Genomic DNA, 25,059 nt, shown 5'->3' with positions numbered 1-25,059 from the left:
GTCTGATTTTTAAAAGGCACCAAATAACTAGTAATAAAAGGCCTGATTCAGTTCAGATTTACACTGATTCCAGCCCAGATACCAGAGAAACTGTTGCTGGGTTTAGGTATAAAAATGCCATGTGTTTAAATAACATGGTAATTGTGGGACTGGGAATAAAATTCACAAGCCTGAGAATTAGGTGTTTTAAGTTTCTTTGAACAGTGATCAGGGAGAGTTAGGTGCTTGAGGACAGTATTCATAGCAGCCTTGTCTAAAGCACACATAACACATCAACAGATGTTTAAAATTCTGCTATGTTGGCATCTACAGGGACCGACACCTGAAACCGCTTTCCATATACAGGTAACAGTGTGATACAGATGGCTGGCTGTTTCCCTTTTAAATGAAACTGCCAGAAAGATAGAAGTAGTGTTGTCCCAAACACCTTTTATCCTAAAGAGGGAGACCTGGATTTTAAGTCCTCATCAGCCAGGAGGAGTTGAGAAACATCATATCACTGGGACAGGAAAGACTCGTTTACCCTTTAATAGTACAAATCTAGGAAGCCCATGAGCCAGGAAAGGTCTCTGAGGACCCATGGGAGACATGAGCAAGGCAGGGAAGTCCCAGCCTTGGTGGCACATCATCTCCCTGGCTTCTGTCTGAGCAAATGGAGCAGGTAATGCTCACACTGTCCTGTGAGATTCCAAATTACAGTCTGATCATAAGCCCTCTCTATCAAGTGACCTGGAAGAAGAATGATTTCAAATGGGCCCCTGAGCAATGACAAGCCTTTGAACAGATTAAACAGGGGATAGTTCATGCAGTAGCCCTTGGTCCAGTTTGGGCAAGACAAGATGTCAAAAATGTGCTTTACACCACAGCCGGGGAGAATGGCCCTACCTGGAGCCTCTGGCAGAAAGCGCCAGGGAGACCCGAGGTCGACCCTACGGGTTTTGGAGTCAGGGATAAAGAGGGTCTGAGGCCTGCTATGCTCCAACTTAGAAAGAGATATTGGCAGCATATGAAGGGGTTTGAGCTGCTTCAGAAGTGGTTGGTACTGAAGCACAGTTGCTCCTGGCACCCCGACTGCCAGTGCTGGGCTGGATGTTCATCATGCAACTGATGCTACATGGAGTAAGTGGGTCTCACAAATCACACACAGGTTCAAATAGGAAACCCCAGTCACCCAGGAATCTTGGGAGTGATTATGGACTGGCCAGAAGGCAAAGATTTCAGAATATTGCCAGAGGAGGAGGTGACATGTGCTGAAGAAGCCCCATGTTGGGCACCAAAAGGACTGTTGTGGTTTAATCAGGCAGGCAGCTGGTTAAACACCACACAGCATTCGCTTGCATCCCCCCAGTGGGAAGAGAATCAGGGGAAAAAGCAAAATAAAATTGGTGGGTTGGATAAAGATAGTTTGATAGGACAGAAAATTAAGTAGTAGTAATAATACTGATGATGATGATAATAACAATAATGCTAAAAGAATATAGAAAATAAGTGATGCACAATGCAATTGCTCACCACCTGCTGACCAGTGCCCAGCCTGTTCCCAAGCAGCAGTCACTCCCCCCCAGCCAACTCTCTCCAGCTCACATACTGAGCACATTGTCTCATGTGGTATGGAATATCCCTTTGGTCAGTTTGTGTCAGCTGTCCCAGCTGTGCTCCCTTCCAGCTTCTTGTGTACCTGGCAGAGTACGGGAAGCTGAAAAGTCCTTGACTTAGTGTAAACACTACTTAACAACAATAAAACATCAGTGTGTTATCAACATTATTCTCATACTAAATCCAAAGCACTCACTAAACCAACTACTAGGAAGAAAACTAACTCTATCCCAGCTGAAACCAGGACAACTGGCAATTCTAGATTGAAGGTCAACCTCTTTACAACCTGTTGAATCGTGCCATAGTCTGTGTATGAAGATACAATTCAGAGGGCCAGAAAATGACAAACAGGGAGACAGATCCTAACCAAATGACAATGCCTTTTCCCTGGAAGGTGTGGGAATCCTGTTTCAGGGACTTATATATTCATCACTAAAGAATCCCTGGGAGTTCACATGGACTCAGAAGTTGTGGGTTCAACATCCCCCTCTTCCCTTTCCTTATTTTTTGACCACTGTGGAAGTCAAACAAGCACATCTGGCCTTCAGATTTCTGGTAATTGCTGGTAACTATTTTCCATTTTAAAGCTACACTGACAAGGGCTAGGATACCAGTATCTTCTTACTAGCAGCAGAACTACTTTTAGCATCACAGACCTATTATAACTTGGGAGAGTGAATTAGGCAAAACACGCAGCTTCAGTACCTGAGGAATCATCTCATGGTACACAGCTCTGGTGCATCTTTACTAGAACTGGCAGTCCACTCCAATGGGAAGAATTACTGATAGACGGAAAGGACACTGTTCGACTTTCAGGTCTCTGACTGAGCTTTTACAGTAAGAATAGGCTGTTTGTCTGTTGTTTGTTTGTTTTTACCCATAACCCCATCTAAAGTTAAATAGAATTCACTGAAAGAAAATATGACACTCCGTAATGACATTCTGACGCAGTCTCTTTTCAGAAAAGTGCTGTACTTCTATTGCCCTTACTTGAGCACAGGATTTCAGTGTATTAAATTTCCCACTGTGTCTGTTGATGAATTTAGATTTTGTTCAAAGGCTTCTAGATGGCTCTTCTTGTAGTTTTACTGAGGAGGGAAGTGTACAAGTAAAACAGAAAATGAAGTCTTTAATGGTCAGTAAGACTATTAGAAATTTTTTTTCCTGCAAAAGCAGATCTCAGTTGTAACAATATCCAAAATTAAACTCTTTATAACCATAAACAGGACTACTTGTCCCCAGGCTTTTGCATGGCATCATTGTTCTCTGTCCTTACTTGAGACATGCTTTTAAAGACAGCAGTACTCTTGGTATTAAATAAGTCTATTTTTTCCTTTAAACTTTAGCTACAGTTGTATTGTGACCTTTTTAACCACCTACTGAAGTTTTTCTTTCAGCAGATAAATAATAAAGAGACTTTCAGTTCAGCAAAGCAAGAGCTTAATTTAGGGAGACAAACAGTGCCAATAATCTGACAGACATGCTCATTTAATGTGCAGATACCAAACTAAACTCACATAGATTGAAGATAATGAACCTAGTTATATAATCAAGTTGAACACACGCTATATAGCATTTTGCTGTATTATGGTTCCATTTTACATTTTTCCACTAAAAATTAGCAATAAAGGCTAATCTGTACTTCTCACATGTGATTAAAAAAATTACAAGTGTCATTGACATCATGTTTTGTGAAAATTCTAGCTTTTTCACCCAGTCGGAGAGCAGTTTAAAACACAAGGTACATTAACTTCAGTATTTAAAAATTACTTTATATGTAAATATCCCAAAAGACTGAGAAAAAAGCACATAGGCTGAAGTTAAATTAACTTTAGATGGATATTTCTAAGTTAACTGATTGTGTGCACAAGAGCAAAATAAGTAAATATTGAATTATTTAGTAACCAGACCATTTTTTTTCTGGAAATAAATATGATCCTTATGTTATTAATTGCATTTTTGCCACTCAAGTAACTGCTTGGGAGTTTCCACACGTTTCACTGATTACATTATTGTAAAGGGCAAAATATCCCTCAAACTAAAATTTCATTATTTTTACACATCCTTCTGGAAAGACTGAATAAAATATAATAAAAAAAATGTGATTTAATGATGATCAGAATTTATGTCCTGTACAGCATTCTGAAGAAGAGGCTGAAATATGAGGTTTAAGGGAGAACTTAGAGCAAGGAAAACCCAAACTTCATAGCATGTGGAATTATTCAGTGCACGGTGCAGAAAACCAGGTTTTGAATATTTATTGGGCACAGTTAATGAAAGTCGTGTTATAATGCTTCTGATAATGTTTTATTGTTAATTAGTTTTCTTGCTATGTAGTCTTGTCTGCTGACACAGGTAATCCCTGCAACCAGGATGTTTGCACCTAAATGGGTTCTACTTTGCATTTGTGAGTGCTATCCATCTTGTGAAATTAATTTCAGTACATGAGAAAATAAAGGCGTGAGATCAGTGGGCAAGGGAAAAGGAGTGTCATGTAAGCCATTCAGTTCTAGCTTTTAGGTTTTAGAGTACATCACACACTTCAGTTAAGAAAGATAGTGAAAAGGTAACTTCTGGGTTTTTAGCCTTTAGGAACTGATTTAAGAGGCAATCAGAAATGCTGAGATACAATTGGTATTAATAGATCACGAGAGGTTTGTGTTCTGTATTTGTGTCACTACATAGAATGAGACTAGATCTTCTGCTTCATCGATTTCAGACCTCTTCATTATTAAGAAAATATGGCAGAGGAACCATATAGCCAGAAGAGTTAGCCTGATTGAGTCTTTTCCTGTGTAAACTGGTAAATGGTATGTGAATTTTATGTCAGGAATTGAAATCTGAAAAACAGAACTGCTTAAAACCACACAAAATGTTGTGCTGCAGGGGGGGAGAAAAAAAATTGTCACATATATGAAACCCAGGGCCTGTTCGCAAATTGGTAATATAGAATATATGATCTGTACTGCTTTTCAACAGATACTGAAGTCTGTTCAATACCAACTATGGCATTCACAAAGTTATGCAAGATTATGGTTTTCAAATTGCCACAGAAGTTAAATATTAGACCATTTTGTGTTCCCATTACAGCTGTCGTCAAGAGAATGGATTGACCATGTACCACATTGTACCTTCCTTATAATCTCTGCTTGGTACCTATGATAACACAATGGAAGGCTGATAATATATTAAAGTTCTTTTACTTCATAAGTAAGCTTGTAAAAAAGGAAGAAAATGCCTCAGCAATGCATTTGGGAACGTAATCAACTTTGTAGGATCACAAATACACATTTTTTACTGTCTTACCCAAGAATGGAGATAAGGTAAAACATTATTTTGATAACTCACTGCAAACTTTTTTTATAGAAATGAAATAGTCTGTCTCAGAGGACGTCTTAGTTCCAATGAGGGCTCATTTTAATTTTATTTAATTTAAAAATGTCTATCAACTTCATTATATTTCCAATATTAACTTTATTGAATGCATTGCCTGTCCTCTGAGAAGGTACCTATACCTTGTATGGTGCCATTGGAGGATATTTTCTCCACAGATTCACTGGTTGTCACTATGAATTTAACGATGAATTTACAAAGTTGAAAAATGTCCATCTCCAAAAAATACAGACTTTACATCTTAATTTACTTCTGAATTTTATTATTCTATATCAAGTTCTGTGAGTTCAATGTCAATAGCATACTTTCAATTTTTTTAATTATGTTTACTATTTTTACTTTTCCTTGCCAGGGAAGCAGCTCTATGAGATCATTGTTTATAGTCTGATGGTCAGGACTATCTCCTGGAAAGGAAAAGCTGTGAGTTTGAACCCCCTCAGAGTGAAAAGGGTCTAGAACCCTTAGTACTCCACAAACACTTTAACCTTAGGCTATTTTCAAAAGGTTGTCCTCATCTCTTTATTAAGTATATGTTTACTCCAAGGACGTTATTTGGCAATCCATAACCTGAGGTAGAAATTTATATGTAGGGCAGGATTGAGTTTGGTATTGAAACTTCTAAATTTAGATACCTATAGGTATGCAAGAAGTCTAAGCTTCCATTACAGTCAATGGAGATCTTGTCAGTGCAGTCTATAGAGCCTAGAGGACAGATTACCTGTAGTAGGTACCCAATGACTGTGGCATTGGCAGACATATCCACTTGAGTGTTTTATTTTTCTTAGTTTTGCAGTTAATTCTGCTGTTAGCAATTGATTTCATTTCCTACATATGGTACAACTAGAGATGTCTTATGGTGTCTTTGCCTTTATCTGCTTTGAAGGGCACAGGTTTCTCCCATCTCCTGTAGATAAATCCTGGAATTGTTCTACATGTCTGTATTAAGTATCTAAATTGAGCCTTTAATATCAACCCTTAATTCTAGGGCCTATTCAAACACATTTGCATATGAATTATTTCCAATATCCTAGCTCTGTGCATATTTTGGCTCAGACTGGTTAACAGAAAAGGGTAGGTGTCTTGTTTAGCTGCTGGAAGTAACTTCTTGTGGTTTTTATCTCTTATTTAGCTGTCCAGGGCATTTTGATACCAAGTTTAAGGAAAATAAATCATCCTGCTGCATTCAATGGGCTATGTTTTAGATTTCTACACTTAATTTGAACACTTGAAATGCAGTAAATCTGGCAAGAAAAAGTGTGCTTCCATCTTTTCTCATCTTAAAAAGATATCATTCTCATGTTTGTAGCAACTTGCATTTGTAAAACGCCTCCTCTTAAGCAAAACTAAGCAAAAAAAAATTCAGAAGGGAACAACAGCTGTGAAGTTAGCTACTGATGGTCTATACTTCAAAATACCAAAAACTTATGCACAACCCCAGAACACTGACCTGGGTGTTCCTTGGTTTTTGTGATATATGTTTTCTCAGAAACAATTGCATTAATCAAAATAAACTGAAACTGTAAAGGTCTAGATGAAACAAAAGGAAAAATAGTTGTATAGGTTATAAAATGGCATTTGGGTAACTGTTTGAGCTGGCAGCAGCACAGAAGGTTGTAAAAGAAGAGTATATCTAAAATAGCATGCCCAGTATATATAGAAACTCCATACACAGCAGAATGTGTTAGAAAATACCTTCTCACCTCACTCCCAGTCCTCCCTGGTTCTTCCCCACAACTGTCTGAACAAGTAGCTTCTTTGTTCTTATGACATTAAGATGCTTTTTGTCTGGGATTTCAACTTGTATCATCACTCTTAGATAGTCATGCACCTACACACTAGTCTTTCGTGGCTCCTTAAAATGACACATACGAGATGTTGCTATTTTTGTAGGAAGGTGAGAGTGAAGCCAGGACCATGTGGGTTCTTTTACAAGTGCTAGACATTTTCTAAACTAAAGAAAGATGGGAATTCTGGTGGCTAGGTCTTCAGGTTGTGGACTTAAGAGCAACTTATTCCCTTATTTTGGCTGAAACACTCACTGACTTCATTATGATATTTAGACATCTCTGTATTTCCTTGAATCTGATGAATTTTTTCTATTTACTGGAAAAACCTCAGAGGAAAAGAAGGTTGTGTCTGATCAGGGTTTTCTTATGTAAATCAATTACAAAAATATGAGAACAGAATGGTCTGCTTCAGATGAAAAACAGAAGTAAAATGTATTCCCAGCAGTCAATTGTATGGGGAAAATAAGTAAGGAAAGAGATAGATAGATAGATAGATAGATAGATAGATAGATAGATAGATAGATAGATAGATAGATAGATAAAAACATGTGGTTTTGGTAAATTTAGCATAGTTTTTCTCCTGCATTTATAATGAAGAAACAATGTAATTCAAATTAAGGTATATGTTATCTAATTTAAGATCAGTATATGTTATTTAATATAAATAACACTTAGAGTATGTAGAATTTGACATCAGATAAATATATATTGCACTAGGTAGAGCATGCCTTACTGTGTAGTACATTAAAGAAAATGATGTTTCATATTTTTAATTGTACTTCTTGGGGGTGTGTGTGTAAATATGTTTTACATGCTTTATTCCTCAAAGATTTTCTGTGTGTGTACATGAAATTATGAAGTATGTGCGTGAGCACACACACAGTTTGTGTACCTAAAACTTCAGATGTTTGACTGTTCACTTACAAGAAAAAGGAGAAGGGAGGGGAAGAATGGGCTGAAGATGAGAGATGTGCCTAGAAAAAATCTGGTCAAAATAATGTACTCTTTACAGGCTAAGCACACAAATATAACAAATTCATTATAAGGAATGATTCTGTTTTTCTGGTTCTGTGTTCCTCTGTATGTCAGTATATGCACCCTTTAATTATTGCCATTCAAGTTGATGGAATAACTCCTGACTTTGTGCCAATACCAGTAGAGTGATTCTGATTCTACAGTCCCAAACCAGTATGCTGTTTAAGCCTGGGCCTTCAATAGATCTATGGGTAAACCTGACATCAGGAACGTATTTATGTTAAGTGATTAACTGATAGTAATGTAATGGCATTTTAATCCATGTTTTTGATACATGCAAAGATATTTCTGTAATTCAAAAGGCAAATGTTTTGCTCTGCTTTCATGGACTGAATGTGGAGATGGAACAGAGAAGACAACCACTAGAAACTGCATTATTAGAATAACATGTAGCATTGGGAATCATAACCATAGCCTGTGAAATTTTGAATTATATTATATTCTCCATTGCTTAGAATAATAGCATGGGTTGCAGGATGTTATACCCAGCACATGCACTTGAATGCATATGTATATTATATTTAATTAACTAGTTATGCAAGAAATCTCTCTTATTCAACATTATCAGAGGGGATGATGATAACATTAAAAAATCATCACAAATACACCATGCTTTCACTAAAAATCTATTCAGCCATAATCTAGCAGCTATTCAATACAACAGTATTTTCCGTGAAATTGCTTTGCTTGGAGCTGTTCATCTAGGATATTACCTTCCATTTAAACTTCTTTAATCCTGATATACATTTGTATTACTCTCATTAAGGTCTGGCCACCCTGCATAGCTTAAGCTTAATAAAATGTCTTCTATTCAAATTAAGTGGTAAGTAGTATAAATATCGTCCTAACAATCTTTAAAATATTTAGAATTTTAATAGTAAAACCCAAAACATTGTTTTTAATATTTTGTTCTTATTTCTGGGCATTTAAATTTTATGGCAAATTCAATTAATGCCAGTTATATTCCTTTAATCAAATGTCAGAAAGTGAAATGTTGGCCTCTACTGTTTCTGTTTTAAAAAAACTCAACCAGCCTAGCTCATAGCAGAGAATGGTAAGTTGAGCTGTACTCTCAGAAAACAGACCAGGGCTGAACTAAATACAGTAAAAACATAGTATATTGTAAACCTATTCTACATATAACCCCTCTTAAACTGGAAGGTAAATATAAGTTCATATACACTTTATGCTTCCTCTGTGCTGAAATGGGGTACACGATGAACTATTCCTCATTTAATAACTATGTTCTCTTGACCTCTTTACTTGATATACACCGAAGAACTGTTTATGCAGGATAAGATTCTGAGTACCGCAGAAAATATGGAATGGAAGCACAGATAACTGAGGGAGGATCAACAAAAAGTTACCAAGAAACTGGTATGTTTTATCCTAGGTTTTCCCACACATAAATGATGCAAGCTCATAGCTACTAAGTCTTAAACTCATCTTTATCCACTCTACACCGAGCTTCTTGTCCAGATTCGAAGTCTCAAAACATCATTAATAAAAATAACTATTTTTTAAATGACAATGGCTTCTGGAAGTCAACCATACAGAAATATATTTTAGTCCTTTTTATTTTTTTTAAGGGTGGCTTTCTGCCAAATAGGCCTTTTCCAAAATTTTAGATCGAATACTGAGGAGATTTTTTTCAGTGAGGACATAAAGACATTGATTGACGTCATGGATAGGGACGTGAAGGTCTTTGCTTCCCTCTAGTGACTGGTCCAGGAAGAGATTTAACTGAATCTGCTCATGTTGCTCAACTATGGCACAAAGATTCAGCAAAATATTCATTATGTGTAAAGACACCTGTGAGGTCAGCGACATGCTGATACAACATTAAAGGTGTATACTGGTGACAGCACTTGATAAAATATGGCAGATTTAAACTGGACATGTATTTGACTGTTTTTGATGGAGTTTTACAGAGATACAGCTGCAGTGTTGACAATTCAAGAACACATGCATAGACTAGAACAGAACAGAATAGACTATTTCAGTGGGAAGGGACCAACAATGATCATCTAGTCCAACTGCCTGATCCCTTCAGGGCTCACCAAGTTAAAGCATGTTATTAACGGCATTGTCCAAAGGCCTCTCAAACACTGACAAGCTTGAGGCATCAAACACCTCTCCAGGAAGCCTGTTCCAGTGTCTGACCACCCTCCCAGTAAAGAAAGCTTCCTAATGTCCAGTCTAAACCTCCCCTGGTGCAGTTTTGAACCATTCCACACGTCCTATCATTGGATATCAGGGAGAAAGAACTCAGCACCTCCCTGTCCACTTCCCCTCCTTGGGAAGCTGCAGAGAGCAATGAGGTCACCCCTAAGCCTCCAAACTTTTTTCTCCAAACTAGTTTCTCCAGACTAGGCAAGCCCAAAGTCCTCAGCCTCCCCTCACAGGACATTCCTTCCAGCCCTGTGACAAGCTTTGTTGCCCTCCTCTGGATGTATTCAAGGCCCTTCACATCCTTCTTACATTGTGGGGCCCAGAACTGCCCACAGTACTCAAGGTGATGCTGCACCAATGCTGAATACAGCATGATAATCACCTCTTCTGGCTGGCTGGTTGTGCTGTGTTTGATGCACCTGTGCACAATTTTATCACAACTGGGGTTCACCCTCTAAGATGCATTTCAAAACACTATTCCAAACATTTATTTTAAGGTCGTTCTGCCATACAAACAACATTCTAGTAGAAAAACAGACCAGACTTTGGTGAATTACATGACGTTTGATCTATCAAAGCAAATAGTTATTCATTCAGAAGATGTCAATCAGACTTAGATGCATGCATTTGGAAGTAAAGACAAGCAATCCCATACTCTGCAAATGCTCAGAAATGCCTTGTATTATATTCTCCTTGCCGTATTAGTAAAACAGGTGTATTTATTCCAGTTGTAGATCTCTTTTTTTTTTTTTTACTGACTGTAAATAAGTTTAAAAGGAAAAAATATATGTCTGTGAAAAACTACACAATATGATTTACTTTTAAGGAATTTATGCATGATTTGTGTCCCTATTGTCAAAGGAATAGGAGAGAATGGCAGAAGGGTACTTCCCACAGCTCCTTCTCACATGGATAAGCAATAGTCCCTGTTTTTTTAATCTTCTTGGGTGATGCAAGTAGATTTCATTTTTGTTTAATGATGGCATAATACAAGGACCTTTAGTGCTGCTGCACTACTTCTGTTGGATAAACAGAGCTAAATTCTCTCAGACTGGCAACAGTCATGAGCTCATCAGAATGAATGAGAAAAAACTAGAAATATCAGTATAAAACTATTTAACCTTTAGAGTATTGGCTTTGAGAACAGCTAGAGGGCATTCTCAATTAGGACTCAGGAATTTGGAACTCTAACACTACCAGGGTTAGGTGAGTGACCTTGGACAAACAGCTTTGCTTTCATTATGCCCTAGTTTCACCTATCTGTAAACCAGGGAGGCTGATAAAAAACTCTGTGTTAAACTGCCTTTAAATTTCCAGGTGTAACACACTTTAAGAGTTACATGATATAAATGAGAATGGTTGATAAACTTTTGCAGCTGTAATTATGCTATATTGTACTTTTAGAAGCTGGATTTAACAAACACTGTTTTTCCCTGCAAGAGTCAGTCCAAGTCCAGCACCATGCTGGATTCATGCCATCTGCCACATTGCTTGGTGAGGTATTACTGGGGAAAACAACGATCACGTTTTATTTGACTTGGTAATATCCATGAATTTTTCTGGAAACATAGATACAAAACCAAATTATGATCAATTTGTTTTCTGTTCTAAAGTTTATTCAAACTGCTTAATTTTCTTCTGCTTTCGTTATATACTAAAAAATCTGTCAAAAGTCCAATTCAAATCTTTAAATTTGATTATGAAGATACAACCACTAGTTCTTTTTATTCACATTTCAGAATTATAATTGCCTGATATTACAAGAAACCACTATTTTTAGTTTCTGAAAATCTACATTTACATAAAGGCAATAAATAGCAATTGAGTTCTCAACAAATGGAGTTGATTAATCACCCAGTAAAAATTAAAAAGAAAGTGAACTTATTAACAAGAATGAATTTGATTTCCCTTTTTTGCTACAAATCTCAGCAGGCCTTGTAAGCTCTGTTGATGGCCGTGTAGGTGTTAGTGAAGAGCAGTGTTATAAAAAAGAACTAAATTATAAATTCCTCCCATATATACTGATTCATTTTGTGTATGACTTAAGCAAAGAAAATTTTGGTCTGACTCTTTTTCAACATAGAGACACTCCATTTTATATCATACAATGCCTATATATTTCAGAAGTAAGTAGTCCTGCTGTACAGTATAATCCTAGCAGTTTGTAAATTAAAAAATTTTTAAATTTAGATCTTGCATGATTTAAGCAGTGAATTGCCACTTGATCTGATCTGATCTAAATCAGTCAAAGCCTTTTGGTTGTCTGCAAGGGAGTTTGGATCAGGTTTTTAATACCATACTGTTTTAATGAAAAAGAATATGATTCTGTAGAGTCTTTCAGTTCTTTATGCAAGACTACGAGGAACAGAAGATTATGTAGTATGCTATTACACAGGTTCCATTATGAAAGTTCTTCATGAAAGTAGGTACTCCAGGAGGCATTTATCTTTTGAATAAGTTCATTAACGTTAACTCTTCCATTACACTCACAAACATAAGCATAGAAGCTAACATGGAAAGCAAATTTTCTGCCTTGAAAAATACGAAAGAAGAAAAGTTTGACAGAAAGCTGGACCAACAAGTCTGACTGAAGTCGATGGAACAGGCAAAGGTTCAGCTGCCATATGTTGCCAAATTATACTTACATGAATTACTCTCATTCAATTTTCATTCTACTTACAGAAAAATCTATTTCCTCCATATCTTCCTGGTAATAAAAATAATATGACTGTAAAGTAATATAAAGTAAGGAGAGGCTACTATTCATATTTCCAGAGGCAAATTCTGATGCAGGGAATTCTAATGATTTGATAATTAGCTTGAGACATTTTGACATGAATTATAAAGAGCCTTCTTGAACATATTTTCAAAGGCTTGCAAGGTTAAGCCAAACAAAGAATAACTGTATAATAGTAGTTTTGAACAACAAAATGGAGAGGAGAGGGACAATGCAGATCAGAGTTCCCTATTTTATCACAAGGCAACAAAACGCATGAGTTGTTTTGCTGGTATGCATGCAAGCTTATATCCTAAAGTTGAGTCACATTCTGCCCTATAGACAAATCTGTGAGAAAATCACAGTTAACTGGTAGATTCTTCTTTATTTGCATTGAAGGAATTCTTTTATGGACTATTTCTCCACAATTGTATCCAGGGACAATGGGAGAAAAATAATTAAAAGCTCTAGGGGATAATTAAAAAAAGTAACTGTAAACTTTTTTTAATCCTCTTTTTAATGGAGGATGTTATAATATGTCTGGAGTGAAATCCTGAAATTATATAGATGTATACAATTTCTAGTTTCTCACATAGATCAGTATTCATAGTTTCACATAGCTGCAGGGTAGAAAATCTAAACCACTGTCAATGTAAATTTGTATGGCAATGGAAAAAAAAACATAGAGCAGACCTACCAATAGCCCTAAACTGAAAAGGAACCAGGTCAAAATACTTGCAGTATTAAAAATTTCAGCTAATTGCATTGTACTTCTGCCAACTGTATATTCAGCAGGCACAAACTGCTATGAGCACACATACGGACAAATAAAAGGCTGCCATACCGTTATAACATAATTCTGCAGCAACTGGCAGAAAAAAGCCCCAGAATGCTAAGGCTCTTTCCTTACCCAGTGCTGTGAGATGTCATATTGCACTGCATACAGCTATGGAGCACGCCAGCAACAACTGCCACTGTCCTGCGGAGAGCACAGGTGCCCACATTACATCCAACACATTTATAAAAGAATTAACACCAGCTGCATTGTTTTGCTAATCAGCTGGTGACTATTGAAACTCCCATGTGAGATGTCACCTCCTTCCACTGACCCACCATGTCCACCCCAATTTCCACGCCCTCAACGTGATGGTGTTAGCCGAGGGTCGTATGTGAGGGTGGTGCTCGCAATGCTCAGTGCTGTGGCACCTAGCTTCCAGCCTCTTACTGTGTTTTGAATTCTGCACTATGGTTCAAGAGTCCAGGGGCTGGGTCCACTAAGACAAGTGACTCTGTCAGGCCAAAATTTTATGGATCCTAAAGCTCCATACAGGCAACCTGTTATGGCACCTATCACCGATTTAAGCATCAGAAAAGGTAACAAAGTTCACAAGAACTCTTCAGACAGCCTACAAAACTGCCACAGTAAATGGCATTTTAAAAACGGAAATGTATGCATGCATATAAGGATTCTTTGATCCCCCAGCTTACAGAGCCTTGCCCAGACTTACATAAAGCAAAACAGTGCTAGGAAAAAAACACTGACAGGGATATGGCTAAGATTTAGGTGTGGCATAGTGACAAACACATGGAAAGAGTGGTAAAATTAAGTATAGAGGTGCTGGGAATCAGCACCCCAATCCATGAATATTTTCCTAAATAATATGGCAGAGTTCCAGCAGGACATGTGAGTAACACACTCCAGAGAAGCTGACAGCTCAGCAGGCATGGGCTGCTCCTGTGAGGCTGAAAAGTGGGCTTCAAACACCTCAAGTAACTTCTGTAAAAAAATTGAAGGGCTGGTCCCTGAGGTTCCCAAGTAAATGGTCTAACCATTGGATTACTTGCCAGTTGAGACTCTCTCTGCTGTCTCCCTCTCCCTTCTTCCCTTTCTTTCCAGAAAGGTAGGAAGGACAGGAGAAAAAATTTCAGGAGTTTGGTTTTGCCTTAAAATCTTTAAAATCACTTCTGTGGGGTAGGAAAAGCAGTCCTAGTACCTGACGAACTTCTTTTCTTTCTCTTTGTGGACTGCGACACTGGAATTAATGTATCACAAACAGTTCCTGACAGTAGGGATTCAGCTCATGCCAGAAAATGCAAAGCAGAAGAGATACAACTCTGTTTTGAGTTTTTCTTTGGTTGGTTTAAGGAACTAAATTGTTTCTCCTCAGAACATCAGTTACAAATATTCCACACTTTTCCCCATGCACTGAAAGGAGAAGTATTCAGTACCACAAGACTTTACTGAAGGCAACCTTTAGAAAACATTTTCTGAAATGAAAGGACAAAGAGATCAGTCATATTTCTGAGGGGGGAAAAATCACCACTTTCACACTATTGATGCTACCAGCCTCATGTAAAGAAGCTGGAAATATCAAAGGAAGCACCAGAACTTATAAACAGCCTGGTGCAATCAGCACAGACAGATGTGATCTATATTTTGGGAGAATCAACTGGAAGAAAATGCTGAATTATTGGATATGAGCTTGCCCTTTATAATCCATGACATAATATTCTATTCTTTAGTTTCACTGTCTCAGTATTGCACACATATTTGACTAGCTACCTATGGAGCGGGCACAAGCCTGCCAGCTTGATAAATGGAGGACCTTATAAAATATCATCACAGGGAAGAATCACAGAATTTCTTAGAAAGAATGGATTAAAACTGCTTTCGCCAAAGTTAGGATGACCAAATTGTCACAGATAGCAATGGCAGTAGGATAGATTTGATGATCCAGTGCGATTAAAAAGCTCACAGATCCAGAACTTTCTTCAAGGATGGATGACAGGGAACTGTTAATCACTGATCAATCTCCTGAGCAGCATGCCCAAAACCCAGATAAACAAAGCTTCCTGTGTTGCTGCAGAAGTATTAAACTGTCACGATCAGTGGAGGAAGCATAATTTACCAAATGTGAACTTGCAATGCATGCAGATAAAGATGTGGGACAAGTGGCTAAAAAGGTCACAAAATGCATTAGAGGTTTCTGCTGGCTGTATGCTGATGATAAAAGCAAACACAGTTTTCATCTGAAAAGCACTTAATTTAAAACACCCATCTCAGCATAGACCACTGATTAGTTAAGCTCCTTCAACTAAAAGCAGACTACTTTTTGTTGGGTTTATTCCAAAACGCTTGCCAAATCCTGGTTATACAAAAATTACCCAGTTTGGAAGGACATGAGCACAGCCCAGGTCTGTAGGATTTGCAATGGGGATAAGGCTTTTTATCTGTCATATCCAGTAGTACTAGCATCATAACCAAAGTTTCTCATTTCTATACTATAATATTGTTTCTCAGCCATCAGTGTAATGACATAAACCCAGGCTCAAGGATAAAAGCACTCACAAAATCACAGGTATACAATTTCTAACACTGTAGATGAGTCTATCATATAAGACATACATAATATACCTGGACAAGAAGTACAACATCAACTTCAAAAAAATTAACATGGCAAACACATAGGGATGCTTCTTGAAATGCTTAATGTGTATTTAGGCAAGGTTCACCTTGACTTTAATGGGAGATTTACTGTGAAAGATTGACACGGCAAATTACAACTGCATAAACTTGGAATTCTTTTTAAACCACATTGATTTTACTGTTCTACATCTTTACAGTGACATTTTCTTTTTTGCTACAGAAGGGACACACACTGAAAAGAATAGCAGAAGACTGTTACCAAGCTTCCACTGTTTAGTACACAACTATTATTTTACTAAAGTAAAATGAAAATTTACATCAACTAAAATGAAGATTGCCGTAGGTATCACACTTGAAAATGATATTTCTCCCTGCAGTAACAGAAATGGGAGCCTTCCTTAGTTATCTGTCTGTTCATTTACCCACTTTCTTGTTGCCCAGCAACTACCATCAAGGAACTACAGTTCTTAGACATCCTCATTTTAATCTTGATTGAAATTACTATGTGAGTAATCTCTTCCTGGTGAGATATTGTATTATTTCAGTTTACATAGCTGCAGAAAGGAAGCCAAGTGACTGGAGAATCCAGTACTTTCACTCTGTGAAACACTGATCTTCCCTGCCCACGTACCAACCCTTTAACTGACCAACTACTTAAATATTGTTAGGGACTTCATAATATTTGAGCCATAGCAATAGAAGCAAACATCTCTCACTTACGTTCTTGAATCATCCCACAGGACGCAATAGGGATTCAATGTGCCCTGAGAAGAAAAAAAACCCAAAAAACATATTAGTTACTGGTATATATATATAAAAAAAGTCATGCCTGACCTATACATTTATTTGGGTCTCCTCCTACCAGATCACACTTATACTCTGATGAATTGATGCCACTGAAATTGCAAAAGCTTAAGGTTAATTCTTAGAGTATTTAAAAACCACTTGACCCTCAAAGCAGAGTATATGCAGTATTCTCTCTCCTAGATATGGTAAGTATGAAGTTGTCTATTTGGGAACTTTAGGCCTCTCAGGAACTTGGATGTCAAAACCAGTAATGCCTTTAAATATTTTACATTTCGGATGACCCCACATTCAATACCCAAGTCCTTTTGTCAAGTAGGTCTTAAATCAGCAGAGATCTTTGCTCAAAATATATTTTTTTCTTGAGCTTTACAATCCCAGCTCCAACGCCTTTGAAGTCAGTGGAAGATTTCTTATTTGATTTAGAACAGGATGGGAATCTAAGTTTTTTACACTTCATTAAACTGTGGGTAATGCTTTAGGAAATTGAAATGTCTTTATTACTAGTCATGTTTATTTTGCTGCCTAGGAATAATTGAGACAAAATTAAAATCCAAGTTTTGTCCCTAATCTTGTAAATCTTCCTTTATCAAAACTCAGATTGATTTATAAGTATTTAATGGGCTAAGAACTGCAAAACTTTATTCCTGTTCATAGTAAACATTGGATATTCCCAAAAGTTATAACTATATAAATAAATTTGATATAAATACAGAATAAAAATATATTTTTAACAAAATAACAAGTGATTTGAAGAAACAGGTGGAACACACTATGTACTTATGTCAATGTTGGTGTAGTTCTCTCATGAACAGTGTTGGTGTAGTAGATACAAAGATAGTTTCAGATAAACAAAACACACCTTGATATTTCATTCTGAAGTGTGTTTTATTTATAGAAAAAACATGGCAGCCTGTGAAGTAAAAATCTATTAAATATTTAAATTCTTCCATCCACCTCTCTGTCAAAGGTAAAAAAGGTCCTTCTGAAGATGCTTTGAGAGAGACATTTAGGGAAATTTTAATCCTCTACTTCAGAATTTTGCTGACTGCATTGAATTTTATGAGTAGAGTATAAATATTTAAAACGAACATATACTTCTGGCGCTTTATATTAACATAGCACTGTACAAACATAAATAAAGGATGTTCCATTCCCTGAAGTATTTATAATACAAAGAAGAGGAGAGGGAAGAGGGCACAGGACAAAACCTGCGATAACAGACCCACTGAGATTCAGAGACCAAGCCCTGCATCATTAGCCAAAAGCTTTCAGATACATTGATAGAAGAGGATATAGAAGAATAAGAATTAAGAACAATGGAATAATGGTGCAGAATTAATGTTTTGTTAAAACTGCATTTTATAGAGAGTATTAATTTGTATCCTAAGTCTGGGTGAAGAAATTCTACTTACAGTCTGATATAACTACATGAATATTAAAAAAGTACTTCTATAGCTGAATTGTAATCAGAGATTGTGTATCTGAGGTGTATATCTGAGGTGTGAGACCTGTCTTTCCTAGCAGCAGATACATACGTACAGTTTATGCTTGCTATTCCAACAGTGCAAGTAGAAAGAATACAAAAGCGCTTTCAGAAAAAATGTCCATTATAAAAAATCTACAAAACAGAGGGAGATGAAAGCCTTTGCAAAGAGCTGAAACACAATAAAAGTGCTGCTGTCAGATCACATGCTTCACTCTCTTTGAAATGTATTCAAATAAAAAATAAAAAGTGTGTTTGGCCATTGCAGTCACTAAGGAAAGATTAAGCAGAAACATGGAAAGCAGGATAAATATTACTCCTGTTCCTTAAGAAGGTCTTGTGTGAGGGTTTGCTCTACCAGGTGTGGCAGCTCGCAAGGGCAGAGCAGCCTTTCAGAATTTCTTCCTCTTTTGATACTCTGTCCAAACACCCTTCAAGCACTGCAAGGACCACAAGAAGCCCGTCTTCCTGTTTTCTTCTTTGCCCTTAACCTGCTGTTCCCTTTGTCACGTCTTTCTGGGCCTGGCCTCCTGGAAACGTCTCCTCACTGCTGTTGTTGAGCCACTTCCAACAGCCGTTGCTCTGAGAGGGCAGCAATCTTTCACTACAGCTCTTCCCAGTTAATTACTTAGCTGCAGCTAAGGAAGCAACTAGTGTGTCCATTAATATTTACGAATGTTGCAGTATTGATTTATACACTGCAGTACAGGACTTGGATATCTCAAAAATAGACATATGTGTGTGAGTGTGTGTGAATATATACCTCTGCCTGGCATATAAAACTGAACTTTCAAGCCATGATTGGCAACTTTGACAGCTATGCAGCACAATGTCAGCTGTGTTTTGTAGCCAGGGTTTTCAGCCTCATGGAAAGCTTGATGTCCTGTGCCAATGCTGGATCGTTACTTTAGTGTCCCTGGAGTAAACTTCTGTGCTGTCAGAAGGTGAGAGTTCATATTCTGTCTGGAGCAAATAAGATTTTGTTTGAGTTGTGCAGTTTTTAAAAGATTACTTCAGTGTCTCTTTAATCAAACTACTTGAAAAATGTGATTACATTCATCAACATATTCCAGTGCAGAAGACCAAATATCATCTTATCTAAATAATGCATTGCCACCCACATTCTGTGATCAACTGCCTATTATATTTTAATTTACCTGCAAGTCCAAACACCATGCTATATTCTGAACAGCACATAAAATTGTGATTTACACTTCCACCACAAAATAATCCTGTGGTTTTGTTAATAAACTGGCTAATTTTGATATAAGACGAAGCAATGATGATAAATTTTGAATAAATGAAGATTTAAAGGCTTTTTTGAATTAAACATATTAACTTTTATTAAATGATCACATTTGCCCATCCTTTTTCATAATCTCTTATCTACTTAAATTAGTTAGTGGATGGGGAGGTAAAAGAACAAATGTGTGGGTATACTCCTATATATTAATAGGCATGCCCTACAGGTTGTGTAAAAATTAGTCATTAAATCAATTTGGAAACAAACTGTTCTGAATAATGAACAGCATTTCAGGAACAAAGGTTTGAAAAGAACAAAAATAACAACATGAAGAGCATTCGAAAAAATCAGATGAAAGAAAATGTCTGTATTTTATTTTCTGTTTAATAATTAATCTGTTTAATTGACATAATGATTAATCTGTGAGCAATTAATATATAATGTTCAAACATGAAAGATGATACATTAATACTGGTTTTGTCTTTATGTGTGTGACATATAAAGTTTGTTCTATAGTAATATTTATAATTAAGTAAACTCCTGTTTTCAGCTAAGAAACTTATAGCAAAGATTAGAATTCATTTCAGTCTAAAGGCAAGAAACACCCACCCAAACCTACAAAACATTTCTAGGCATCTACAGCCTTAGTTCTTTAAACCAAAGTCTCATTATGAAGGCTAAACTTTGGACATAAAAATCACCAAACTTTTGCAGATATTAAAACTGTAAAATTAGTTTCCATTCCCAGACTTTGTAGAGAAATATTGTGTCATTGTATCTGCCCATCCAACTCTTACATTGAGGTGGATGAAGGTCCTATATAAATGTGCTATACATGTAATTCCAATTTAAGGACTGGAAATTTGTTCCGAGCACTTGATGGTTCTCTGGATTAAATTATAGGACAAAAACTGAGCCAAAGGAAAAAAGAAAAATTGGCTCTGATATCAATTGGCAAGGTTATTGCCTTTTCACCTTGTCAAGACATGAGCTAATACAATACTTATTAATATTCTGTTACTGCAAGGTTGACAAAGCAAGGTGACACAACCAGTGTCTCTAAACTGACCTTTTGTAACAATGAAGTTTCACTTAATTTCCAAGATTTTGAAACTTGGCAAAAACTTCCTCTGTAAATTATTGAGAGAGATAGATTAAAAAAAAAAAAAAAGATTAAAAAAACCCTTTTGGGGACAGCAGTTCAAACTTTCATTAGTCTAGCCTCCCTTATGTTGTGCTGGTTATAATAGCTTGTGTTTGGCTTATAAGTATTTTTAATGCTGACACGTTGCTTACTAGTATTAATTATTTTTTAATTTTTAATTTGTTTCCTAGCATAAGAGACCAAATTAGTTACAGCCTTTTTCTTCCCCACCTGCTACCCCACACTTTTGCAAGTAGGAATTCCAATTTCAAAATATAGAAGTCATACTCAAATATTCCTTATCTACAACTCATGTAAGTAGCCCCACAATAATTTTTAAAATAATGGAAATTGAAATCTAGCATTGAGAAATACCATAAAATCTCCTTAATAATTATCTTAGTAAGATCAAAACAGGTATTTTGTTTCAAAGGTGGGTTTTTTCTCCTGATATATAGGATTAATTTGTGGTCTACTTCAGCAAACTACAGGCCTGTCAGCCTGACCTCAGTACCAGGGAAGATTATGGAGCGATACATCTTGAGTGAGATCACCAGGCAAGTGCAAGACAACCAGGGGATCATGCCCAGACATCATGGCTTCATGAAAGGCAGGTCCTGCCTGACCAACCTGATCTCCTTCTATGACCAGGTGACCCACCTATGGATGAGGGAAAGGCTGTGGATGTTGTCTACCTGGACTTTAGTAAAGCCTTTGACACTGTCTCCCACAGCATCCTCCTAGAGAAGATGGCGGCTCGTGGCTTGGATGAGTGTACTCTTCACTGGGTAAAAAACTGGCTGGATGGCCAAGCCCAGAGAGTTGTGGTGAATGGAGCTAAATCCAATTGGTGACCAGTCACGAGCGGGGTTCCCCAGGGCCAGTGTTGGAGCCAGTCTTGTTTAATGTCTTTATCAATGGTCTGGATGAGGGGATTGAGTGCACCCTCAGTAAGTTTGCAGACAGCACCAAGTTGTGCGGGAGTGTTGATCTGCTTGAGGGTAGGAAGGCTCTGCAGAGGGATCTGGACAGGCTGGATTGATGGGCCAAGGGCAGTTGTATGAGGTTGAACAAGGTCAAGTGCCAGGTCCTGCACTTGGGTCACAACAACCCCATGCAACACTACAGGCTTGGGGAAGAGTGGCTTGGAGAGCTGCCCAACAGAGAAGGACCTGGGGGTGCTCGTCAACAGCCAGCTGAACATGAGCCACCAGTGTGCCCAGGTGGGCAAGGAGGCCAACAGCATCCTGTCTTGTGTCAGGAATAGTGTGGCCAGCAGGAGCAGGGAAGTGATCGTGCCCCTGTACTCAGCACTGGTGAGGCCACACCTTGAATACTGTTTTCAGTTTTGGGCCCCTCACTACAAGAAGGACATTGAGTTGCTGGAGCATGTGCAAAGAAGGGCAATGAAGCTGGTGAAGGGTCTGGAGAACAAGTCTTATAAGGAGCGGCTGAGGGAACTGGAGTTGTTTAGTCTGGAGAACAGGAGGCTGAGGGGAGACCTTATTGCTCTCTACAACTACCTGAAAGGAGGTTGTAGTGAGGTGGGTGTTGGTCTCTTCTCCCAAGTTACTAGTGATAGAATGAGAGCAACTATGTCTCTTCTAATTGTCTCTTTATGACTTTATTTAAAGTAAACTCTAACTCCTAGTAACAGAAACAGTTTATATGCCATGCGTTCACATAAATTACTCCCATACTTGTTACTTAACATTGTTTTCCTGATGTCATACATGAAAAAAATTTCCTGCAAAAGATATATTTTATTCTCCCTGTGGCTGCTGGGAGATTGCTGACACAAGAATGAAAAACTGTTAGTGTTTTTCATATAGTTAAATGTAGAATCCCTTTTTTCAGATTTAAAACATTTTTAATGTGACACTAAAGGCTGAAAAGTACAGAATTAAAAATAATTGCACAAAAAAATGTCAAATATTTGTTAGAATTGTAAGCTAAATTTGAACCAAAGCTTTTTTTTTTTCCTAAGTCTGCTATAACAGGTTAGGTAAAAACTGGCTTTTGACTAGAAAATAATGAAAGAAAAGAAGAAAAGGTTTGAAGAAATATGTAGCTTTATGACCTAAGCAGGGAACAAAAGGTTAAGCATTCAGCACAATACTACATTTTCAATTGTATCCATCAAAGCAGCTATGGAGAGTTTTCAGTAGAAATTGCTGTTTAAATGAAAACTTCAAAACTCACGCAAGAACAATTAATTTTGTTTTGCATACACACATACAGGAAACAAGTACACATTCCCTTCAAAGTATGTTAGACTGTTCCTGGGCTTAAGTTTTAGCAGTTAAACTGGGGTTTATTACCAGATATTTAAAACAACCCCACACTTTCTCTCATATGATCTGATAAATATTCTTGGAAGAACATATCAGCTATCCTTGTACTTACATTAGACAGATGCGCCAGTTCTATCTCCAGGAAAGAATCCGTAGTTTTGGGCTCAGGTCGTATAGTAACAACAATGATTTTTGAATTAACAACTGTAAAATTCCTGGGAAAAAAAAACACATGCAAAAATGAAATGAGGCCTCTGATAGCACCTTTAAAGAAGTATCTTATGTGTAATTTCCATGACTTTAGTCAACAAATATTCAGGGAGAAAATCTATTTGTTTGGAAATGGTGAAAAAATTCACTTGTTATCAAGCATACTTGACACATTAAAGACTGAAGAGCAAAACTGGTGGCAGAAGTGTTATTCCTTAAAGTATGTTTTACTAATTAGAAGGTTGTATTGATGACACAAACATTCTGTCAATGTTTGGAAGCATATTATTCACTTCTCTCAACGTAGACCTACTAGCTATGTTTTATAAGAGACAGTAATTTTTCTTCCAAAGTGCTGTGTTGGTCTTTTTTCTGACTGTTAACTGTTAAATTCTGAAGATGGATGAGGGCGATGGGAGATTCTACAGTTCTGTTGATTCTGTCCTCATGAAGAAACCTATCTGTCTCCAATTTTTTTGAAAAACCATTGCATTTGGTTTATGAGTGGGAAACTTAGTCATCTAAATACTTTTTAAAATATAATCTATAGTTCCGTGACTGCAATCCCACCAAAACCAGTCAATATTTTCTCATACATGTGAGATTAGATTTGATCTTACGTTATTGTACCAGGTTACTCAAAATAATTTTCTGTTAATTTCTCTAACTCAACATCACTCTCTCTTCATGTAAAGTATGGATCTCTATGTTTTGTAGCTATCTTTCTAGGACAGACCTAGTATTGCCAAGGTTATGCTAATACAGGCATAAAGACATGTTGACATGATGTTTATTTCTGAGATCCTTGCTCCTTATGACCCTGTCAGGCGTAGAACAACTATCTCTTATCGGCCAGACTGTTTCTGATGATCATTATGGTATTTCCTTTGTATGTAATCCTGCTTTCAACATCTTCTGCTGATCACACATAAAGAAATATAAAACCTCACAGAAAGTCATATTCAAAGGTAGATGTCATCAAAGAAGAAACCAGGCAGTTTAGATGTAATTATAATAGACAGTAGAAATATTCTTTTGTTGTTGTTGTTGTTGTTTAATTGCTTATTTCCTCTAGGGAAAAGGTATTTAAGAGAGGATTCCATTTTGCTGGATCATTGGAACAGGAATTGCCATGGCTACAGTAATAGAAACTTAACTCATTGGGCACTTTACTCAGCACAATGAATGAAATTATTCTTCTGGGGAAAGGTGTGAATCCTAGTCCAATTTTATTCAGCCAGATCATATAATGAAAATAGAATGGAAATGGCTTTCTATTTTACTGAATTCCTATTTCTTCCCTTTGGTTGCACTTTAAAGTCTCACACATCGTTGATGAAAACATACCTCTCTATCAGACTAACATTTAACGTTTGGCAAAATTTCAGTGCATTCTATAGAAGGGGAGTAATGACAGTACCTTATTGCACATAGAGTTGCTGAATATCTTTAAATGTTCCCAAGTAATGCATAATTAAGAAACAAACAAACAAAAAACCCAAAAAACAACCAAAACAAACTAACAGAACTCCAAATAAATACAAAACTGATTTCTCTAACAGATCATGGCAAGTGGAAATACAGTTTACCAGCTATTAAAAGATTTTGTCCATTTTGGAAAGCTAATGTAAATACTGATACTTAAGTACTTGATCACAGTCAATCTTTGTGATTGAGAAATGTTTCCTTACTATGTCTAATTTTGGTACAGTTCTGATGGTTCTAGGGTGAGATCCAGAAGAGCACTTAAGG

The 25,059-nt window shown here is 37.0% G+C and overlaps 1 protein-coding gene across 3 annotated transcripts in view; it reads right to left on the bottom strand.

Moving 5' to 3' along the window:
- The window catches only part of ADGRB3 (adhesion G protein-coupled receptor B3), a 461,064-nt gene that overhangs the window by 166,725 nt on the left and 269,280 nt on the right, over positions 1-25,059 (bottom strand). For all 3 annotated transcript variants that reach the window (XM_075087046.1, XM_075087047.1, XM_075087045.1), the window contains exons 15-16: positions 23,210-23,312; positions 16,847-16,890 (exon numbers count right to left, since the gene is read on the bottom strand). In XM_075087046.1, the coding sequence (XP_074943147.1) occupies positions 16,847-16,890; positions 23,210-23,312 (147 nt within the window). The remainder of the gene's footprint in view (positions 1-16,846; positions 16,891-23,209; positions 23,313-25,059) is intronic.

Source organism: Phalacrocorax aristotelis, chromosome 3 (genome assembly GCF_949628215.1).
Source record: "Phalacrocorax aristotelis chromosome 3, bGulAri2.1, whole genome shotgun sequence".
NCBI lineage: Eukaryota > Metazoa > Chordata > Aves > Suliformes > Phalacrocoracidae > Phalacrocorax > Phalacrocorax aristotelis.
The sequence above is the reverse complement of the archived record's forward strand: the minus strand, read 5'-3'. Positions and strand labels throughout refer to the sequence as shown.